Here is a 23017-nt window from a genome sequence, read left to right on the forward strand (position 1 = left end):
GTACAACAGTATTTCTGTTACTGTGTGTTTTGTGTAAGACCACGAGCATCATCCCAGAACTCCTCAGAGTTAATAGAGTGATTTAAGAGTCAGCAGATTTGGGTTGTTGTCCCATGACAGACTTATTCCCTTACCTCTGTGAAGACTTATCCTCTTGTTGTGTCCTGATTTATGCTCCCTGTTAAGGAGAAAGAGGCCTCTTATCTGCAAAGGAAAGTGGGAACTGTGGAGAACACAGATTTATACAGAAGGTTGCTGTCATAGATCCTGATTTTGGAAGATAAGTGTAACTGCCTTGGATTTAAAGTGGGTTCAAACAGCAGATTCTCTTACCTGCTTTTGAAAATTGAATTGAATGGAATCCTAGGCTCCCTTCTCATTAAGGATGAAACTGTAGGTCAATAAATCACATTATCTTGTTCTTGGAGTGTCCTTTGGCATAGAGGTGTGTGGGCTTTTTTAGCTAAGGTGCAAGTGACTAATAGTTCCTTTTTGTTCTGTAGCAAGTTTCAGGGAAATATTTGGAGCATTAACATGAAATGTGCAAATGTTAAGAAAAACACCTCTTTTTTAGCTTTTCTAAGGTCTATTCAGTATTAATGTGTGGTAAACATGTGCATTGAACACTATTGTGGAATTAACAAAATGATGAATGGTCATTTCTTTCTTATTGCTGAAAAATCTAAAATTTTCATCTTTCAGGATCAAGCAGAGCAGTTTTTTAGAAGTGGACATACGAATAACTGGGCAGTTTTGGTAAGCATGGTCCAGGTTGTTTTCCTCCTATAATGTTGACAGTTTTTCATCAGGAGCTGTAATTGCAACAGTCATTCAAGAGTCATGCTCATTTGAAAGAAATAGAAAGATAAACATTTGGAAATAAATAAATTTCAAATTGTGCCTCCAAATTCATTACACTATAATGAAATTGTCTTTTCAATATCACCGAATTTCAAGCACTCAGTGTGTCTAGCTACATGGCAGGATTCATAAAACAAAAGTTCCAAAAGCATTAAAATAGTTAAATTAGCATACTGCATGTTGAAAAAAAGGTGTAATTCTGATACCAGGGAAGTCTAGTCTCTTTTAGCAGAAAGGTAGAATTTGTATCATTTTTGTTCTTGTTCAATCTGTTAACTTGTGATAACAGACTGGGAATAAGATCAGTTGAGGCAATACAGTGTTTAGATTGACTGTTTGTACCCTTTCTTTTTTTTTGCCATGTAACTTTTATTAGCTTTGAATCATGCTGCACAATTGGTTCTTAATCACAATTCAGGTTTTAATGACTAATTTGTTTCAGAACACTATTGTAATTACTCAGTAGCAGCTGTTTGTTTTCCAGATACTAAAACTGAGCAATATAAAAGGAAAGTTAACAGTAACTAATTGAAGAAATAACTTTTGTATTTTACAATGTACAAACTTGAAACTATTAAAACATAACATACTATTTTAATACTATTAACAAATAGATGCTTTTATTAGTACCGATAAAAACACATAAAGAAGGTGGAAAATTAGGTCCAAGAACCTATACTGTCTGTGCTGAACAGATTTTCTGCTGGTTTTATTTTCTTAGTGGTTCATTGTTGAGTTTTGTAATAGTTGCTACTAATATTTTAAGCAGCAAACCAGAGAGAGGTTACTGCTGTCAGGCACTTCAAACCTGGGATCAAACTGCAATCCCACCTCATCAATAGCTTGAATTAATTGCTGCAGCGTGGATAGCTATATTTAAAGCTTAGACACTTTCCACTGTGTTCTAAGGGAGGTACTGGAGGCAGGGTGCAGGTGATAGTGCCTTGAAATGTCTCAGCTAAATTGGACACAGTTTGTTTTCAGAGCATTAAGTCTTGCTGAAAGGCAGATGTCCTCATGGACTGATTCCTGTGGGGTTTTCTGGGATTCCTAACTGACAGGGTGATAGATACACAAGGGGATCCTTTCGGGCTGAATTTTATTATTACTTGAGCTACAACTCAGTTCTTATTATGGAAAGAGTAGAGAAAGAGATGCTATGTGGTGTGACTCACAGCTCTACATTTAGGGCTGGAAAATTAAGAAACTATCTAAATGATTTTTTCCTGCATCTCTGTTTTTGTGGTTTTAAAGTCACCTTTTCTAGAAGCTTTTGGAATGTCTGAATCAGAACCTGATTTAGGGAGTGTGTAAGTAAAGGGAATGTCTGAGCCCTGACCCCTTGCCTGTTAGAACAGTAGAAATTAAACTCTGAGAATTTGTATCCAGATTCACTTGTATTTGTATTGGTTGGAGCTCACTTTGCTCTTACTTTGACTCCATAAATGCAAATGTACTCAGTGCATTTTCCCCTGTGTATGGCTTCTGCATGAATTAATTCTCTTGTGCCTTTGTGGAAGAATGCTCCCAGAATGGGATTGCTATTGCGAGAGAACTCTTCCTTTGATCTCTCTTCCATTTGATAGGGAGAAAGCAAATGAAAAAATTTATTTTATCTACTTGCTGTTGCTGGATTATTCCCCAAAGTGCCACCTTCTATATTTAGTAAGGGTTTATGACAATTTTATCTTGAGTCAGTATGCTGGGAACTTCTTTTTTTAACTTTTATTTTCAGAATTTTTTGCTTTGGGACAACTAAGATTTGCATAACTTATTAGTTTCTTGGTGTTACTATATTCTTTCTGAGTTGTCACTATTTTTGAAATATTCCTGTAGTCATGTTGTTCTGATGCAATGTGTCAGGCCAGTTTGAATCTTTGCACTGTTTAATGTGGTTTTTTTTCTGTTTCAAGGTGTGTACATCTCGATTCTGGTTTAATTATCGTCATGTGGCAAATACTCTTTCCGTGTACAGAAGTGTCAAGAGGCTGGGCATTCCTGATAGGTGAGGAAATCTTGGTGGATCCAGTTCTTGCAAATGGGCTACTAAAGTTCTCATGCTATCTGAATCAGTATGGAAATACATTTTTCTTCCCAGTTTAACTGGATAAAAGTAAAAAGGAAGAATGCAAGCGCATCAATGTGATGAAAAGCGCAGCAATATTGTTCCAAAGAAAAAGTACCAAGTTGCATAATAAAGTGTTCCTTTTGGAACAGGCTAATTAGATCTAGCCACTAAAATACACCACTTTGCAAATGGGTGAAAGTAATGTGAAAACTGTTAAATACACTAAGCAAAGGCAGTACTACTGTGAGAGGTGAGTCTTGCTGTACTTCAATTTCCTTTTAGTGTGGAGATGTTGGTAACTGTGACTGTACTAAGACGTAAGACTTCCACATCTGTAACTACATTGGATCTTTAAAGGCTCTGAACTATAGGAGAAACTCCTGTATATTGACAGTTGCCTTGAAAAAATCAATTTTGCATTATTTTATTTGGCAAACCAGGTTCTTGTCTGTACAAGTTGTGTTTCCCTAGTGATGCACAAGGGTTAGAACAGTATCTCTTCTTTGACAAAGGGAATAGGAAGGTTCTAAAGTATCTTTGTGTTCCTAGTCAGAGTTCTAGTGGTGTTGGCACAGTTCCTTCCAGCTGTTTCAGAATGTAATTAATTTCTGTCAGAACTGTGGAAGTAAATTTAAGGCACCAGCATCCATTGTGTCATAACCTATATGTACCATAGGCTCCTATAGAATTCCTTGTGGTCCTGGTTTTAAATGGTAGTTTAGAGGACTGGTAGTTTCTCCAGCATGTCTGCCTGAAGAAGTGTGGCCTGCTTCATCACTGCAAAATGCATGTTCTGATGGATTGAATTAGTTTGGCATTTTTTTGTCCAAGGTCCAAGTCCAAAACTGCACACTTGGAGTCCCCAGTTAACTCCCACTCAACTATGAATGCACTGACAGTAACATCCTGTTCCCTGTGTTTCTTATATTTAAAAAAAGAGAAAAAGGAGTGACTTTCTGGTTTTTGAAAGAGTAGAGTTTGAAACTCAATTTTTAGACGCATTTTGGGGTTATAAATCCAAGAGAATGCACTGCAGAAGTGCTGTGGGCTGAAAGGCACAGAAAGATGCTTTTGTTCTTGAGGATGTCATTCAGGAGCAGCTGTCTTCTCTCCTGTGCAGCCTTTGAAGCACAGGTGCCCTTGGCACTGCCTCAGAAATTCTGTCATCAATTCTGCCCTTACCTGAGAACTTTCATCTTCTTTGCATCCATCTGTCTTTACCATTAAAGTCAAAATAAGTGTGAGTTTTAGAAATACTGCAAGAACTATGGTGTGACTGAGATTTCTGTGTTCAGTGGCAAGATCCATTGCTTATCCATAGCCAGAGATCTGGACTTAATCTTAAAAAGCCAGCAATGCTTTGGACTAGAGACAAGAACACTCTCCAAGACATTGGAGAAGACCTAAAAAGAGAGTGAGAGATAGCTGTTTATTTAGCCTTTACAGCAATTTTTATGTGGATTTGAACATGTTTTTTCCTTAGGCAAACTTACTTTATGTGTTTTTCTTTATTTGCTGCAAGACTTCTTTCAAAATACTGACAAGACAAAAAAAAAAACTAACCAAATATTCCCAACAAACTTCAAAATCACATGCAAAAATATAAACATTTATTATGATTCTTGGAGTTTGTTGGTTTTAGTGCCCTTTAAAAATCTGAATTATTTTATTAAGAGCTCTGGCCCCCTGGGTCCAGGCAAGCCTGTGTACTAAAGTTGCTGATGTCAAATACTCCCCTGCTCATCTTTGGCCTTAGTCCTGCGGATAAATGACAGGCAGCTGCATTTCTGTTTGTGACATCTTTGTGATACTGAGGATGCTCATAAGGAAATAGGGTATAATTCTGCAAAGTTTCACTTGCAATTCTAGGAATCTTTTTAATGATCCAAGCTATTGTTGTAATTGTTGAAGAGTGTTGTTCTAATTTCTGTTTGACTGTTATGTGAAAGCAGAATGTCTGAAATAGTTTTTTTCTTATCTTTCACAGTCACATTGTCTTGATGCTGGCAGATGATATGGCATGTAATCCCAGAAATCCCAAACCTGCTACTGTGTTTAGTCATAAAAACATGGAGCTGAATGTCTATGGAGATGATGTGGAAGTGGATTACAGAAGCTATGAGGTAACTGTGCTTTAATTAAAACACTGAGTCTTTATTTTCTAGTGTTAGTTTAACGATTTATGCAGCATCTGTAAAGTTTGAGGAAGTCTTTCTGTTCATATTACTGGTTTGGGGCTGGGCTTTTATTATCAGTGATGAGAGTAAAATACATACCCCTCCCCTCCTTGATATCTGTTTGGATTTGAAGTTCCTTGTACTAGAATCATGTTTATTGTGTCTATTTTAAATAATGGAATAGAATCACATTACTGAAATTTCTCTGGAAATGACTGCTCAGTGTCTCATCTTGGCAACACAAAAATTACTGTGAAAATTTTGGTGTGCAGGTGAATTGTTTATTAGGTAGCTGTACTCTAATTCCTAACCTTAAGCATATGCTCCTAAAATAAAACAAAAGCCATAACTTAATCATTACTGCAAAGCAATTACTGTATAAAAATCTGCATTCTGTCACCTTTCTTTTCATGTAATATTCCTTCATACCAGGAGTGTCTTTACCAGTTGAGACAAAATTACACACCAGTTTCTTGGTTCAATAGTGCTGTAGAATTATTGCTAAAGGTTTATTGGATTGTATTTAAGTATATAGTAGATGTTTTATTTCTCTGAAGCTTTATACAAAGAAGTGAAGAGACAGAACTGGAATAGAGCTACATTCTTTTTATCATGTTTTTTCCTGGGTATGGATTTGTTGCTGGCATTCGAGCTGTGCACGTGTACTTAAAAGGGAAGTGGTGTTTTATAGGATGTGTTGCAGTCACCACTCAGATGGATCTCATCTGATCACTCAGACTTATGTAACTGAATTGATCTTGTTTTTTCTTTCCTGAGTTGCAGAGGGAATTTAAACTTTTGTTTTTCCATGGTAACACACACTAATGTTGGAGCATTTTGTGAGTACAGGAGCAGCTTTGGCACAATGAAGCTGTATGCTGACAGGTTTTTAGATCAATGTAAATGTATTTTAAAACTGTATTTAATAATGGTGGTAGATTTATTGGATATAATTAAGCAACTAGCTGGTGTTAATAGAGTATAATAAAAAGTACCACATGATTCTTAAACTGAAGTAAAACCTTATACAGAAAATGTTTATGCAGTTTATACCATGCCGTACTATGTCTGGTTAGATACACTGCATTAGAGATACATTCCATTATTTAATTTCTGTAACCCAGCCTATGGCTGATCAATGTTTTTATCTTTAGAAAATGACTTTCTGCTTCTATTCATAGGTTACTGTGGAAAATTTCTTGCGTGTTTTAACGGGAAGAATCCCACCAAGCACACCACGATCGAAACGTCTTCTTTCTGATGACAGAAGCAATATTTTAATATATATGACAGGTAATTGCAAGTTTCTGTGTACAGTCTGTTGATGCTTGCTCAGTTGGATGGGTTTCTTGAAAGCATCAGTAATACAAATGCACAAAAGGATCGACCAAAAGATTTTTTTTCTGGTTTTAGCATGTTATTGTAATTAAGAAAAAAATGCCTGTAAAGCAGTACTAAGCCAGTATAGTTTCCTGTTGAAATGGTGTATGTGTATTTTTTTTACTGTACTGATATTTTGTTTTGTTGGACTGTTTCTGTAGAAAGAGAATTGTGTTTACCTTGTTTTAGAAAAATGATCAACAAGGCGGTGTATCTTCCTTTAACCTATATCCTTGCCCAACTTCTGATTTTTCTGTCAGGCCATGGTGGAAATGGTTTCCTAAAATTTCAGGATTCTGAAGAAATCACAAATGTAGAGCTTGCTGATGCCTTTGAACAAATGTGGCAGAAAAGAAGGTAAGAAATAAGCATTATGTAGACATTGAATATTGAATATCCTGAACATACTCTTAAGTGTGTCATTCTGGTATGCCTTGCTACCTGCAGCAGTGATACTGTTGGTTGTCCATAACATTTTCTGAGAGTTTGCATTCAAAGAGCAGAGTTTTAGTTTTTGCTTTCAGCTTCCAGCAGTTAGAGCTGCTCAAAGGTATTGCTCTGGGCAAATTCACATCCTGAAACTGATCAGGGTGAGCTCCTGTTCCTTACGTTTTGAGCAGCTGCCCTGGTAACTAAAAAGCAAAGTATGTATATGGTGTTTAAGTAGAAATGGGTAAGGAGGCTGTTTTCTTTCTTTCAGGTACAATGAATTGTTGTTTATTATTGATACTTGCCAAGGAGCATCCATGTATGAACGATTTTATTCACCCAATATAATGGCCTTGGCTAGCAGCCAAGTAGGAGAAGATTCTTTATCAGTAAGTAGATTTATCTGATCCTTAAGACAGTTTTCAGAATGCCTGAATTAGAAGCACAATTCCTACTGACTTAACTAAAGATTTCTCTTATTCAAATTGCTGAATGTATAAGGTATTTTGTGGGGGTTTGACAAAACTTATAAGTGTGCTGTCCCAAAGAACCAGGCTATTGAAGGATTTCTATGCTTGCTGGCCAGTATATGCATTGTCTAGGGATAGCACAGAATCTTATGGGAAGACTGCTGAGAGTTGGGTGTGAGGAATATTCAATCTAGGACTTGCTATACTTGATATAAAACAAACCAAAATGCTAACCTTCACCTGCTGTAACTATATACCAGCTGAATTACAGAAGGAGCCATAGGAGAGATTCCAGCAGCTGGTCAGGATTACCTGAACCCATGCACTGCTATAAGAAATACTGGCTCTCCCAGCCCTGTTTTGAAAGTCCACAGATCCATGCTGGACCGTTCAGAGGGGGTTTTCTGCCTTTTGGTAAACACAGATATTGCCAGAATACAGTTTATAGATAAACTGCATTGTTCAGCCTATCAGCACTAGGTTTCTTCACAGCTAGCCATTTTCCTTACATAATTTGCCTAAGAACAAAAAGAATCAAGCTTAATTTTTACAATATGCTATTACATTTTGAATGTAATAGCAATGTTACATTCCTTCTCCTGAATGCTGAGTTCTCTCCTGCAAATGCCCAATAACTGCTGTGTGTTGTTTTTAAAGCATCAGCCTGATCTGGGGATTGGCGTTCACCTCATGGACAGATACACCTTCTATGTGTTAGAGTTCTTGGAAGAAATCCATCCAGCCAGTCAGACAAATATGAATGACCTAGTAAGTAGAATACTCAACATTCATGAATATGCTAATGACTTTAATAGCTCCAAAACTAATCTATTTTGTCTGTAGGGTTCTTCAAATGCTTTTTATGCTCCTGCTGTTTCTCTCGGAAGCAGCTTTGGAGGGAGGGTTTTTTTGCTATTGTTAAATGTAGTTGTGTAACATTTCAAGGATTGTCTTCATTTAAAAGTGCTTTGCTGGCTCCAGAAAAAAATAACCAAAATTAGCCAGATTTTGTATTTTTGCTGAAAAAAATAATAAGGTATTCATTAGATATTTGTATTAATGGAATGAAGCATTTGCATGTGAAATATTTTAGCAGGAAGCTTCTAAAATCAGGATAGCAGACACTTTGCAGATGTGGAAAAGCAGGCATTGATGTTGTTTTGCAAAACAGCCTCATGTGATTGAACAGTCAAAATTCTAACAGTGCACTCACAAATTCCTGCAGAGACTAATTTATCTGTATATCTGCTTAGATTCCAGAGCAAGATAGGTACAAATCCATTAGTGTTTGAACTTAATTCTAGCTGAGGCAAACATTACTGTAGATTTCAGGTATGAAGCAGAAGGAAGAAAACAATCCAACCAGGTAAAATATGACAAAATTTATGAAAATGCATCTCTAGCAGTAAGATATATACACTGGTGAGATGACATAAAAGTAACCATATTTTATGTGCTCCATTAACCCTTAATACCTGTTCCAATGCTAGTTTTTTTTTGTAGTAATGGGTTGTACTTTGGTACCTTGTAGCAACAAATCCTGCTGTGCCACATCAGTAATCTAAGAGCTACCACTTACAGAACACATTGTCGTAGATTCTTTTCTGTAAAAGGAGCAGCTGCTCAAAAGTTTTATGCCACCCTCTGTCTACAGAGGATGGTGTTAGCCTGACTGCTACATGTGTGCTAGAATTCTCTCTAAACAACCCACACTTGGCAGATTTTATGTTGATACAGAATTGATTCAATGGCTAAGACTCAAGGTTCTTTTACTTATTTCTATGGGAATGAAATTCTGTCCTATAATATAATACCTTCTAATTATGGGATACGGGTAAGTTTAAAATAAATCTTGATAAAGAAAAACATGCAAGTTCTTTATTGATTAAGTATCTTTGCCTAGCCTGTTCATTCAAATTAATTTGTGTTAATAATAAAAGGTAATAAAAAGGAACAGTACTTTCTACTGTGTAAGACACTCTTTGGGAAGTGGTATCGGCGGGCTGGCCAGAAGGATGTTAATCTGATTATTGTGAGAAGTGTAGAAGTTTGTTAGCTGGCCAAGTACTTTTTGAGCTCTTCAGAGAAGATACCTAACTGTGGTTTTGCTTCTATGCCAAATACTCAGGAATAGCTGAGGGAAGTTACCCATACTGGTAAATTCCTTACATCATGTAAATCATCTTATCATGCATTGATCTGCTGATTGATGCTTGGGGAGTGGAAGAGAAGGGACACAAATATATTGTGATTTGTGATGATCTGTTCAAGGCCAGGTTGGATGGGACTTCAGGGCCTGGTCTAGTGGGAGGTGTCCCTGCCCATGCCATGAAGGTGGAACTTGGTGATCTTTAAGGTCTCTTGCAACCCAGACCATTGTGTGATCAGGTACTGAGTTGTAATCTGCACACATTTCAGTAAATGTGACCACTTGACTTTGGATTGGTGCTTTTCAAGGCTGCATCTAAGAGTTCCAAAATGACATATGGTTAGTCCATGGTAAAGATATAAACCTGTTTTTTTGCCAGCAGTTGCAGGAGGTACTCTGGCACTGAAGGTACTCTATCCAACTCTCCAACTCTGATTTTTTTAAGTTTAAAATAATGCTTTTCAAGATCAGGGTAACTTGCATTGCTCACTACTTAGCTTTAAAATTAAATTATCTTCAGTTGTTTGATCTTCTGATATGTCTAATGTCTTCTCTTTTTGAAGTACTGTGTATTTGTTATACCTCTTCTGTCCTGTTACCTCTTTACTTTTCTCTAACCACTCTTGAAACAGCTTCTCTTCACATGCACCTAGGATTTGGATATTGCATTCCTGCGAAGAATGACACATCAATTTTCATAATCCACTCCACCTACTCCCCACCTGCTCCATCTGTGTTGCTAAGGGATAGCATAAAGCTGTGCAAATGACTGACTATAGGTTTGATCACAATTCCTGAAAATAAAGAATACATTGAAATTTGTACATTTGTACATGGAAATGTTGTACATTTGAACTTTTAAAATAAGATTCAAATTAATTTCTAAATGAGGTGTCATTTATCGTAAAATAGCTAAATTGTTGTTAGAAAAGTTAAGATAACAAAGTCGGGGGAGTTCTTTAGATCTGTTTGGAAAAAAAAATTAAAATTTGGAAAATTTAATATAGGAAAAAGTGCGCTTAACTCAGCCAGTGTTTGCCTTTTCCTTTTTTTATCAGAAGACCTTGTTTATTAGTGTTAGTCTGCTGTGGTATAATTGGTTTGCTGTCCTTTCTCAGAATGGTAGTGGATTGGTAGGTTTTTAACACTGAAATTTTGTTCTCACTGCCACTTTATATTTTTACTCAAATTCATATCAATATCTTGTAGTAAACTGTTGCAGGACAGGTTAGAATTAGTTGGGTGCAGTATCAGTTTCCCACTTTCATGCTGATGCAGTTTATTAGGACATTCATACTCAAAACCTTGGTGAGAGACTTACTTGTATAACTGCAGCATAATTTATGCTTCAAATAGTGGGATTAAAGCAAATGCTTACTTTTTATGGTTTAGTTCAGAGAATTAGTTTTTATGTTTGTGTCCTTAATTGGAGCAAAGCTGGAGAAAATGGATAGTGTTTTGGTGAAAATGAGAACTGTAGCAAATTCGTGTGTGCATTGACAAATGGCTTTTGTATGGGAAGCATGATGCTGATGAGTCTAGTTCATTTTCACCACAGGGAGGATAACAAAGGGATGATTTGCCCCATCTTTTCTTTAGCAGCTGTGTGATAGCAGCCAGCAAGAGAGTTGGAAATCTTGAAAATAAGAGCTGAGTGTATATGTGTGCTTGTCTGCTTCAGGTAAAGGTGAAAGTGAGCTGAGCTGTCCCTGGACAAGCAGCCTAATGCTACTTACAGGCTTGGGCTAAAAAGGGATAAAAGAGAAACTGGAATAGAGCAGAAGAGAGGAATGGGGAGGTAGAATCTGTCCTCTATGAAGAAAAGCCAGATAGATTGTTTCCTCTCTGGGAAACTTTTTGTAAGGTAAGACTCTGTTGTCCAGAAAGAATGTGCAACAAAAGTCTGTGCCTTTTGTGTCAGGCTGAGCACAGTATTTCTGCTGGGAAGTATGACCTGAATCTCACAGGTTTTTGTCAGTCATAATCTGGGATAATTCCAAGTTATATTTGCACTGAGCTGATTAGGACCTGTGGTTTTGCCGTAAGGATGCAACCTTGGAAGAGCTGACCCATGATGTAATTTAGGTATATGAGCTCTAGTTCCTGTGGTTGATGGACCTGTTTGTAAAAATCACTTGGAAAATGTAAGATTAAGAAAGATGAACACCCATGTGGAGAGTGACATTCTTAGTCCTGTATGTTAAATTTCTTCTGTAAAATGTTCTGTGTGGCTGGAATGTGAAGGACTCACATAACCTGCACTGTTTCCAGGTGATCTGTGTTGTGGCAAGCGTGGTAGGACTTGTGCAAAACAGCTTTGTGTCCAGCGTGCATTTGTATTGCCTTCAGTGTTTGCTGGGTACATAGCAGACCTGTTACTTAAGAGACATTCTGTCTTGCCAGGTGTTCTAAATGCTGCAACAAATCTGTCACTGTTCCTTCTGCTTTTGTTAGTGCTGGTTTTGTCTTTCAGGTGTTGCAGCGTGTGTGGGATATAGGGGATCTGATATGTAGACAAAATACATGGATAAAATAATAAATAATAAGGTTTGTAGGTGTCACAGGATGTTTGTGAGCTTCATGTAAATAAAGCACTTTTGGTATTAGAAGATCCTATGCATTAATTTGTAGGCTATAAATTAGAAACAAGACTATTGGATTGTTTTTTTTTCCTGATCAAAATGTAGATTTTTGCTTCTTTATGAAGCCTTCAGCATAGCTACTTATTAAAGCTTGTTTAATTCTGCATGCCTCCTTTTGGTAAATATGAAGAATTTATGCCCAGTTGTGACTTCTGGAAGGTTATAGCAGCATTGCTGCATCTATATTCAACAATATATTTGTGCATTTATCAGTTAGATGTAATTGATGGTTGGCTTTCACAGGAGCATTTTTAAACTCCAGTGGCATTAATGTAAGGAAAAAGATTTTCAGAAATGCTTAATCAAGATGTTTATGCATTTTAATGCATTTTTTTCTACCATTTTTTTCAGCTATGGAGCTTGTACTGAAATCATTGCAAGTTACATGTATTATTTATCTTTCTTTTTAGTAGTTGTTTCATTGTGGAAGGTGTATGTAGAGAGTGTTGGATGAGGGACAGGATGTGATTGCCCGTCTTGGTTTCAGTTCCAGGTCTGTCCAAAAAGCTTGTGTGTTTCCACGCCTGGGCACCGGACAGACCTGTTCCAGCGAGACCCTCAGAATGTCCTGATCACGGATTTCTTCGGCAGCGTCAGGAAGGTGGAGATCACTGCAGAGAGGCTTTCCCTGGACAGGGATGTGCCTGGCCTGGAAAGCAAGTAAGTGGACATGATTTACACCTGATTTCTATAGCTTTGTGACACAAGAACAAAGTAGTTGTTTAGCTGCCGAGGAAAAAGAACTCTGACTTCCTGTCATTTCTTACAAGGAATCAGGGAGTTATTGTGGACCTCCTACTGTCACAAAGTTGTCAGCTGAAAACTTTGTTTTAAAGTGCCCACTCCTTTCCTGACCTTCGTAAAAAAATGCTGCTTAAGACCAAGGTGTGGATGTCAACAGCAACAGAAGTAGTTCAGGATTTTATTTCTTCCTTAACATTTCTTCTTTAGTGCTCAAGTATTTTGTTACTGCAATTCCTGCTTGTGGTTGTTTGCCCCTCCCAGATAAGCTCAGAATATAAGCAATCAGGTTAGGTGTTTGATAACAATTAGCTTTTTAATAAATGTTTTGTTTCAGTTCTCTGAATTCTCTGGCCTTTGGCATTATTCTGTCCTGAGAATTTCTGTTCCTGAGATGCAGTGATTCATTTGATTAAAATTACTGGTGCAAGTTCATTGATTGAAGTCGCAACAGGGCTTCCATTACTTTGTGGATGAAGAAAGAAATATATAAACTTCTTTGTATTTTTGGGATTCTGTTGCCACCTATTGGGAAGATGTAAAGGAAGATTGTTCTGTAGGGTTTATTTAGCATTGTACTTCCATTTCTGTCGTGTCTTTTGTGCTTGATGTTACTGCCCTGTAGGAGGGGAAACAAAGGATTGAAATATTGTGTTATATCAGGGACTAAATATTTTCAACACATAAATTCATGTAAATTCTTGTCTGCCTTGTTGTTTACTGCTGCTCAAGCCAGTGGATAGCAGTTTTATTTATTTTCAAGGTAACAGTAACTCTGGTACTTGTCATTATAAATATCCTGCAAGGTTTAGTGTATATCATATTTTACTTTCATATTGTGTTAATGTCTGGATCATATGCATTAGTACATACCATATAAATCTTAAGCTAGTTTTGTGATTCCTTAGTATAGAACAGTACTTAGTGGCATTAAATTGTTTTTTTCACTGAAGAATAAAAAAGCTCTTGGCAAGTAAAAGACATTTGACATTGCTAGTCAAAAACCATGATGAAAACTCGCCTATGTGGATTTCTGATTTGTGGAAAATTGAAAGGAGAAATTGATTTTGAAGGACTTTACCATTCTGAAACAGAAAATGACTGGCTGGAATTTTCAGCTTTTTTTTTTGGTGTCAGTAATGGAGAGGTTTTTGGTGCCTGATGCTTCTGCACTGCACACATGGAAGCATGTTGAGAAATGGACATTCATGCACAGAGAGGAATATTATCCTTGTGAAATGTTCTGATATTTAGTGAAAGCTGTATTACATTATCATGGCAATCCACTTAGGTCTGTGAAATTGGAAGGGGTGGGGGCATGCTGGTTTAATGTCTGGTTTAATAGTTCTCCTTTATACAATTTTCTAAAAAAGTACTTAAGTTCTCAGTGTCTTGTTACCATTTGGAAAGAGTTTATAAACAATATGTTTTTAATGGAGGAGAAAGTATGGAATTGGTTAAAAAAGTACTGAAAAATTGTAGTATAGCTCTAACAGACAATGATGTGGAGTGCTTAATAAATTCCTTAAGCAGAATTCTGAGGTCAGTACCTCTTGATATGACAGTTCTGTTTAGCTACAAGAAACTTAGGAATTACAACAAATTACATCTTGAAGTGAATTTATTGAATGAAAATGTTATTGCCTTTTAAAAATGCAGTTTTGGAGCATCTGATCTACAAGAACTAGTTACTCTGTTTTTTTAAAAGAATGTTTTGAACATTACACACACCTGTTTCTGAGGGTGTTGAGAAGACAGAACACAAATTACATGATTTTTGAATAGGTGCTACCACTAATTGTCCCAAAATAATGTAAGAATGACTCCTGAATGAAAGAATATGAGTGCTTATTCTTAATCCTTTCAGTGTCAGTTAAACCATTCTGTGCCTTTTGGGAGTGCAGTGGCTGTTGACACTGTGAGGTAAAACAGCTGGGGGAGGATGGGACTATTCTTTATATAAACCTTTATATAAGCCTATATTCTTTATGAAGCCTGGTTTATTCTTTTTTGTTTCATTGGGAGAGAACTCAACCAAGCTTATTAAAAGTGAAATAATCCTTCCAAAGTAGTTATGACTAATCACTAATATTGTTCATGCCCAGCATTGTTTTAAAAGCCCTGATGAAGCAGAAGAAAGTAATAAAGAATTGAACTTGGGTCCTTAAGAGTTTGTAAGATTTATTGACCAAGAGGTATCTGATAGATCACAAGTATATACTACTGGTACATCAAAATTTATATTACATTGGTTACTGAGTGTAAAGATGTTATTGGTTTAATATTTGATGAAGTCTTGAGGCTTCATTCCTTTATGAATAATGTCCTGTGTTTTATTCTTCCCTCAATGTTAGCTTGATACCTTTTTTGTTCTCCTTTTACATACTGGTGGCAGCAGAATGCTACAGAATGTTTGTGTTACAAAGTATAACCACAGAATGAAATCTGGCCCTCAGCTCTGACACAGTCTTAAGTGGTCTGTGTTGGATCTGATTTGTTTGTTTTAAAGCTGCAGGTGTCACAGGTGCAGATAAGGATGTTAAAAGCCAAATGAACAAAAGAGGTAAACCACTGATTACACAGATTATGGGTAAAGAAGATGCTGTCGTGTGAGGCATGTAGCAGGATTGTACTGCTGGCAGACTGTTCAGTTCTCGTCTTGCCCACTGCTGTGACTTTGCCAAATCTTTTCAATGGAAAGTTTGTTCTTTTGTTACACAATTGCTTAGCAATTACTTGGTTGTACAGCTCCGCTCCCCGGCCCAGCGTGAGCCGTAGCTGTGCAGCCAGATCAGAACTGGCAGCTTCACGTGGAGCTCGTGCCGTGACATTTGATGAGTGAGGCCTTTGAAGTTTCCTCTGGCTTGGGCTGAGACTCATACAGAGAACAACTACTAATTAACCAGAGAAGAGGCTTTCTTTCTAGCCACGTAGTGGTAGGTGAATATTTGCGAGTAAAAGCTTTAAAAAATAAAGAGAAGGTTCCTCTGCTGTTTCCTTTCTTCATAGCTGGTTCAGTCTAAGCTGTGCTCACTTCAAAGGGCTTGTTCTGCAGCTGCCTCAGTCCTGACAGGATCTGTAGCTGTCAATTTTAGCAGAAAATCTGACAGTCTAGGGGTTCTGAGGCTTCAGATGGGTATGTTTTGTCTAAATCCCCATGCAAGTGCAAAAAGTCAACATTAAGGAGTAGAAGAAATCCTGCTTCTTTGGAGGAGGAGCCTTGCAGGTTTTGAAAAATCCAATAAATTAGGAGTGTGTCTTTCAAAGTTGGATTGTAAGTCTACAGCCAGTTGGAACATTTTCTCCTTTTCAGTTTTTGTCATGAGGAAAAGACCTGTATCAGCAGAAAGTGTTGGTAAAAATTGGGATGAATATTTCCCTTGAGTGTAGTAAGGAGTGAATTAATGACAGCATCATATAAAACCGTCCTAATTTCATTGCTTTTGAGAATTAGGCTTTGTATTAATGCTTCTGTTATGAAGAATTGTGATTCTTCACTACTGACAGTGACTGTTTTCCTAAAAATAAATAAATTGGTGACTTGTGTTAGGAGGGACGCTTGTAACAGGCTACTTATGAGTAATTAGTTCATTGGCAGAATATTGCTAGCTAATGTTCTCTCAATCTATTTTTTCTCTGTGTGTTGGTGTCTCTTCCCTGTCCTTTCTTCTTTTCCACCACCTATTTTCAATTTGATGTGCTTAGTAATTAAAGCTGCTGTTGCGTGGGTCCTGAAGCCTTGGGGAATCCACTTTATGAACCAATATGTAATTTGATTATTTGGCAAGTAGATGCTGCTCAGCTCAGAGGACTTTCCTTAAATAAGGATGCCCTGTACCAGGTGCCACAAGTGTGTGGTCCTTTCACGTTTCATAAGTCACTTTTAGGACTAATTCTGCCAGCTCGCGTTGCCGGGCGGGTCCCGGTTCCCGCCGGGGGTCCCGCGCTCCGCGGGCCGGGCAGCGCCAGGCGGGCCCGTGGCCGCTCCCGGCCGGCGCCGGCAGGTGGCGCCATCGCGCCGGAGCGGGAGCGCGGCGGGCGGGGCTGGGACAGGGACCGGGACTGGGGCTGGGATAGTGACTGTAACCGGGACTGGGGCTGGGACGGTGACCGTAACCGGGACGGTGACCGTAACCGGGGCTGGGATAGTGACTGTAACCGGGACAGTGACTGTAACCGGGACCGGGGCTGGGACAGTGACTGTAACCGGGACTGGGGCTGGGATAGTGACTGTAACCGGGACTGGGGCTGGGATAGTGACTGTAACCGGGACGGTGACTGTAACCGGGACCGGGACTGGGACAGTGACTGTAACCGGGACTGGGGCTGGGATAGTGACTGTAACCGGGACTGGGGCTGGGACAGTGACTGTAACCGGGACTGGGGCTGGGATAGTGACTGTAACCGGGACAGTGACCGAAACCGGGACCGGGGCTGGAATAATGGCTGTAACCAGGACAGGGACAGTGACCGGGGCCGGGGCCGGGAGGGCCCTGCCGTTCCCGCCCCACGCCCCGCTCTGCGGGATCCCTTCGGAATCAGGCGGGTGTGGAAACCGGGAGTTCCGCTTGGTCCTTGTTCGGTGGAAATTCAACCGGATAATGGGAGGCTTTTTATCTTATTTTTCTACTGAAAATAAGATAAACCCAACCTGATAGAGATGTAACATGTTTCCGATTCAGAGTAATGTAAAAATAGAAAAAACCCTCAGAATTTAGTAGGTCTCTATGCATCAGAGTTGAATTCCCAGTGGGAATAAAAAGCTGTTATTTTTAAGACCACAAACATCTTCAGATGGGTTTCATAATTTTTCCCATGAAGAACACTAATCACTTACACACATACTGTATTTTCTCTAATGTCTTACAGATTTATTCTGTTCTAGTGGTAAGTTTGGATTTTTTAATCCATGTGCTTTCTAATAGCCTACAAGTAATCAAAGAAGATGGCTGAGCCCATACTTGCTGTTAAATATTATTGCTGGATTTCCTAAAGTATTTTGTAAATATATTTGGGGTTTCTTTGCTTCCATAAAGATAGGTCAGCATATACATAGGCATATATACACACACTCCTATACCTACTAGTGTAAAAGAACTTTTCAAGGTAATACAAGTGAAATTATTATGAAGACTATAGAAGGAAAAAATACTTAGGAGGGCACAGTCTCACTAGTATAATGTTGGTTTAAAATAAATAAGGATGACTGACAATATCAAAAGGAACTGCAAGTATAAATTGTGTTGGGAAGTTTTTAAATCCACTAAAGTGCTGTGCTTGGTAATTACAGTCCCTGTTTAGCAAAGTATTTTTAAAAGCAGCTTGGAACAATTTAGTTTTTGTTCCTTTGAAAGGATTTTTGACCATGCATTTTCACAGATATTGGGGTTTTTTTGGTAATAAAAAAGGTTTTGTTTCAATACTATAGCTCTTGACTCAGACTTTCTTTGGTGATTTTTTCCCCCCTCTTCCTCCAAATTTTTGTTCTGTGTGTGATCCTCCATTATTTCTATAAGAAACCTTCAATTGTTGTGCTCTATCATTTCACATTTTCAGTATAACACTGCTTTGTCGAACCTATATATGGTTAATTATTTCTAGGTATAATTTTAATAGGCAAAGAAACCTCTTGGTCTGTAGAGGTACCATGAACCATGTGCAAGTGAATGGCAGTATTTTACTGGATTCAGCTTTTGAATCAACTTCAGTACCTTTACATTCTTCACAAATGACTTTAATATGCCAGTTGACTCGGGCACGTGTGTTAGGCAGTCTACAATTGTTGCATGGCAGATTAAGTTGGAAATCTTAAGTATATCTAGTAGATTTTAACATCATCTAGACAGCTTGAGAATATTTAGGTATCAGAGGGTATTTAATGTAGGGTTTTTATTTTGTTTTCCTTTATCCACTCCTTTTTATACCTTTCCTATGTAAAATTCTTGTTTTGTTTCATTATTTCTTCTTCATCTCTTCTCCCTGTGTGATCTTTACCTGCTATTATTTTTGCAGTTGAGCAGGCTGCTTTATAATTGCAGTCTCCTGAAGTGCTTGTTATTCTTTCTAGTGCTATTTATATGGAGGTCCTGGCTTGATCTTCTTGCTTTGCTGCCCAGGTGCTAAATAAAAATTAATGTCTGTTTCTAGTGGTATTGCTGTAGCTGTGTGCTCTTATGTTGCTGCTGAAGAAGACCATGAAAACAGCTGTGGTATTTGGCATAAGTCTGACCAGGAAATATTTTCATGTAATTTTGGCATGTTTTCAGCACTGAGAGGTAACATGGGAATTTCAATAAAACTGTATTACTATTATTTGCTTCCTGTCAGAAGTACCAGAGCTGCCAGTGATGTTTGTTAGGATACCCTTCTTGTGTGATTTCTAGCAGAGTGAAAAAACAGGGGTGAAGAGAAGCAGGCATCTGGAAGCAGTGACTGTGGAACTCTTAGGTCTTTGGAATTCAGAGGCCAAATTCGCATCAACATTTGTTATGCCCTAGAAATGATTCTGTACACATAACTATTAAATTTTCAAGGCTCAAGCAGAATTATTGCTTTTTAAAAATATGGTATTAAACCATATGCAAGTTATTTTAGTCTTTGCTGCTTTTCATATTGTCAAAAAGCTTACCCTTGATTTTTTGAGCACCTGAGGGATGACCTTCTGGATGGTCAGAAATTTTTGCCTCTGAAAATTCCTGTCTTGCCCAAAACTGTGGGGTTAAAGGAGCTGTGAAGTGAAGTGCATTCACAATGTATTTATATAACAATTGTTGAAAGACCATAAACTGATCTTGGTCTACACCTTCCAGCCCTCAATAGGAGGGACCTTTCTCAAGTCAGGCATTTGCTGGACCAAAGCTCTCATCATAGAGCTCTTACACTGATTACTGAAATGCAAGTCCCTGAAGCCCTGTTGTTGGTCTTGGTGAGCTGCACGTTGGTCTGGAAGATTGAGATGTGTCCCTGCTTGTTTCTGAAGGCTCTGCCACACTCAGGTTATGCTGCTCAGTCGGCATACTGAGACCTAGTTCTGTAGCAAAGAGTGAAATGTAAGTTGTGAAAGAAGAGATGAACTCCAGAAAAAAAAAACCCCATTGTATTATTGCCAGGCATCTCTATTCTATCCAGCTAGGTCTTTGAATAGACGAGTGCAAATTTCTGATATCAGGGGAGCAAGAAAGTCACAATTGCATCTAAGGATGGAAAGAAAACTAGAGGTGATTACAAAAGGCAATTCTGATCACATAAAGCACTGGATTTACAGATGGCTTGCTGAGCACTGTTTAGTATTACTTTATAAAATGAGATTGTTTTATGTGTTTGGTCAAGAGTATCAGAAATCTATAGAAACAGATGCTGAATACATCTATTGAAGTGCCCAAGCTACTGTTAAGATTATTTTATAAAATTTGTGGGATGGCAAAATATTAACTTTGAGGTGAGATTGATCTTTCAAGATAAGGTAGTAATACTGTAAACAAAGAATTGACTGCAAAATGGGATTTATTCAGCATTTTTGCTGGCAGAAGACTGATTGCATGAAGGATTTGTTATTGGTAAATAGCAGGAGAAAGAAACAAGAAGTAATGGAGTACAATAAAGTCCTCTGTATCCCCTGAAGTGGAACAAGAAAAGAAAGGATGAGGCAGGATACCTAGGAAGCTGGAGGAATACCTGTTCAGGGGTTGGATATGTTGTATCTTTTGAATCCTAGTAAACTTAATTACTTTAAGTTTACTTAAGTTTCCAGTTGACTATTTGGAGATTCCTGGAATGGCAACTGTGGATGCTCAGCTTCTACAGAATGGTGACAGCCAACCTCTGCTCTGCCAGTTAAATTGGGCACAAGTTTATATGATATTGAAAAAGAACTGGAAGGGTTGAAGCCCCCTTGGTCATTTGTGTAGAGATCAGAGCTAATTTGGAACATAAAGGCAGGCAGGATTTCTCTTTCACAAAATGAGCTGGGAATTGCTGCTCCCAGTGTGTGTAAGTGTGAAGATGTGTTCATATTCTCTAATGTAGCACCAGCATTTATTGCAAACTGAAATTACTATATTTTTATCTAACCAAAATATATAAGAGTTTCTTATGGATGCACGAATGGTTCAAATCAGTGGGCTCCTAAAATATGTAGATTAAAACCATGAGATTGTTTAGGGAATTCCCCTTTCACTTTGTACATACGACATGAAATTAGTGGGAGCCCTGCATTTCTTGAGCAGCGTTTGGGTGACAGGCAGGAATGAGAATTTAGAAGCAAGTTTGGAGAGGGAGGATGTGTCTTCTTCCCACCCCAGCCAAGTGTTGAGACAAGAATAGTGCAGTCCACTAGTTCCCAAGAGAAGGCAAGTCCACACTGGAGCCTAGAATCTCCTTTCCTGTAGGGAAGGGAAGAGTAATTGTTGAACATTGTTATTCAAAGTTGCTTTAGCATAAATTCCTTGAATTATATAATAGCCATTTAAAATTTCTCTTCTTACTAGTTAAAAAAAGTTGTTGAAGTGTAGCTGATATACCAGTTTGCTCCACTACTACGGGAATGGTTTATCAGAAACTGAAACAATTAAAAATGTTGCACCTTCCTCCTGCCTTCTGTTGCTGGATTTTAATTTTACAGTGTTACTTTCTGTGTAATTCTCTGTGTAATTGCTATGTGAAAAACATACCAAAAAAAATCAATTCTGGAGGGACCAGAAGCAGAGGAAGAGACTGTATAATACTGGTATATTGGTATAATTTTAGACACTGATTGAAGGATAAGGAAAAGCTCTGCTAATCTTTCGGATTAATCTTCAACAGACGATAATCTTTAAATTGATGTTATGCTTTCATTCTTTCTGTGTTTCGTATCTCAATATTTAAAAAATGTTCATTAGGCTGTTGGTTTTTCAGCAGTCAGTGATAAATGACAGATGCTTGGATTCGTACAGATTCAGAATGTAGATGGTGCTTTGTAGAAGTGGGTTCTCTCTTATTCTGAAAAAAGTTTGACATGAGCAGTCTGAGTACCCTCATCAAGTTCACCATTACTGAAAGTGGGTTTGCTGTGCTGGGACACTGACTGTTCTCGAGCCAAAGCTGGGTGCATTTGTCCTGCTTGGGCAAGCCGAGGTGGCAGTCAGAGCAGGCCTGAGCGGCATCTCCCAGACACGGTGGCCGTGCCGTAGCGGTTCCTGGGCGCCTCTGGCATCCTCTGTCATGGCAGATGTGCTGCCTCGCTGGGAGGGGCAGGGCTGCGCTGCAAGGACAGAGCAGATGCTCTGGTGCTCCTCGCTGAGGGCTCTGTGGCAGAGGGGCAGGGCTGGGCTGTGGCTGGGCTGGCTGCCTGGGCAGCCCCGCTCACTGTGCAGTTTGCTCACACCCCACCGGGGCTCTCACAGGAAGGGAGGCTGGGCTGCTGGGTGCCAAGATGTTCTCCCCGTGGCTCCCTTCCTAGAACTGCAGTCCAGGGCCGCTGTTCTGCTGGCAGAAGCTTTCCAAAACTGGAGCCAAATCTGGCTTGTAGATTATCCATCTGAATTTCCTCCCAAGCAGCACAGCGCTCTGAAGGATAGGAATGGCTAGATCTTCTATGCCATCAGAAAGTGTACCTCAGTGTAAACTGTGGGAAAGGAGTAGATAAGAGTATGTTTTTCCTCTTGTTCCACAGTAGTTATTTAAACTTGGCAGGTGGGATAGTGCATATAATATTACGGTTGTACTAAATAATTTGAGTGAGCTAAAAATCAGAAAGGGTGTTCCTAGGTGATTCTTGGTCCTGTGTTATCTGCAAGTGAGACAAGTTACCATAGACGTGCTCTAAAATTTCAGTAGTATTTTTGTGTTTGAAATAGTAGGACAAAAGTTACACCTCCGAATAGTTAACAAATTATAGCTCTTTTTCGTTTGGGAGAATATAGTGAACCCCGTAGTTGCTCCTAGGTTTATCTCAATTTAACTGTAACATAATATTTAAGCTTCATAGTTCCCCACTGGCTAGTATTTTTTTTCTGTTGGTTACTTAAGAGTCTGAACCATGACTTCCTGCTAGAATAAAATAGGAATGAAGACTTCTTGCTGTAGGTCTAAATTTTAACTGGGGAATTGGAGCAGAACAG

General features: G+C 38.5%; 1 protein-coding gene across 1 annotated transcript in view; it reads left to right on the forward strand.

Moving 5' to 3' along the window:
• Window positions 1-23017, forward strand: part of PIGK (phosphatidylinositol glycan anchor biosynthesis class K) — a 65795-nt gene that overhangs the window by 1202 nt on the left and 41576 nt on the right. Inside the window, 8 exon segments of the mRNA XM_058029755.1 lie at window positions 703-756; window positions 2775-2866; window positions 4917-5052; window positions 6288-6399; window positions 6747-6843; window positions 7187-7304; window positions 8043-8153; window positions 12664-12836. Of these exon segments, the coding sequence (XP_057885738.1) occupies window positions 703-756; window positions 2775-2866; window positions 4917-5052; window positions 6288-6399; window positions 6747-6843; window positions 7187-7304; window positions 8043-8153; window positions 12664-12836 (893 nt within the window).

The sequence above is a fragment of the Melospiza georgiana genome, chromosome 9 (genome assembly GCF_028018845.1).
Source record: "Melospiza georgiana isolate bMelGeo1 chromosome 9, bMelGeo1.pri, whole genome shotgun sequence".
In the NCBI taxonomy this organism is placed as follows: Eukaryota; Metazoa; Chordata; class Aves; order Passeriformes; family Passerellidae; genus Melospiza; species Melospiza georgiana.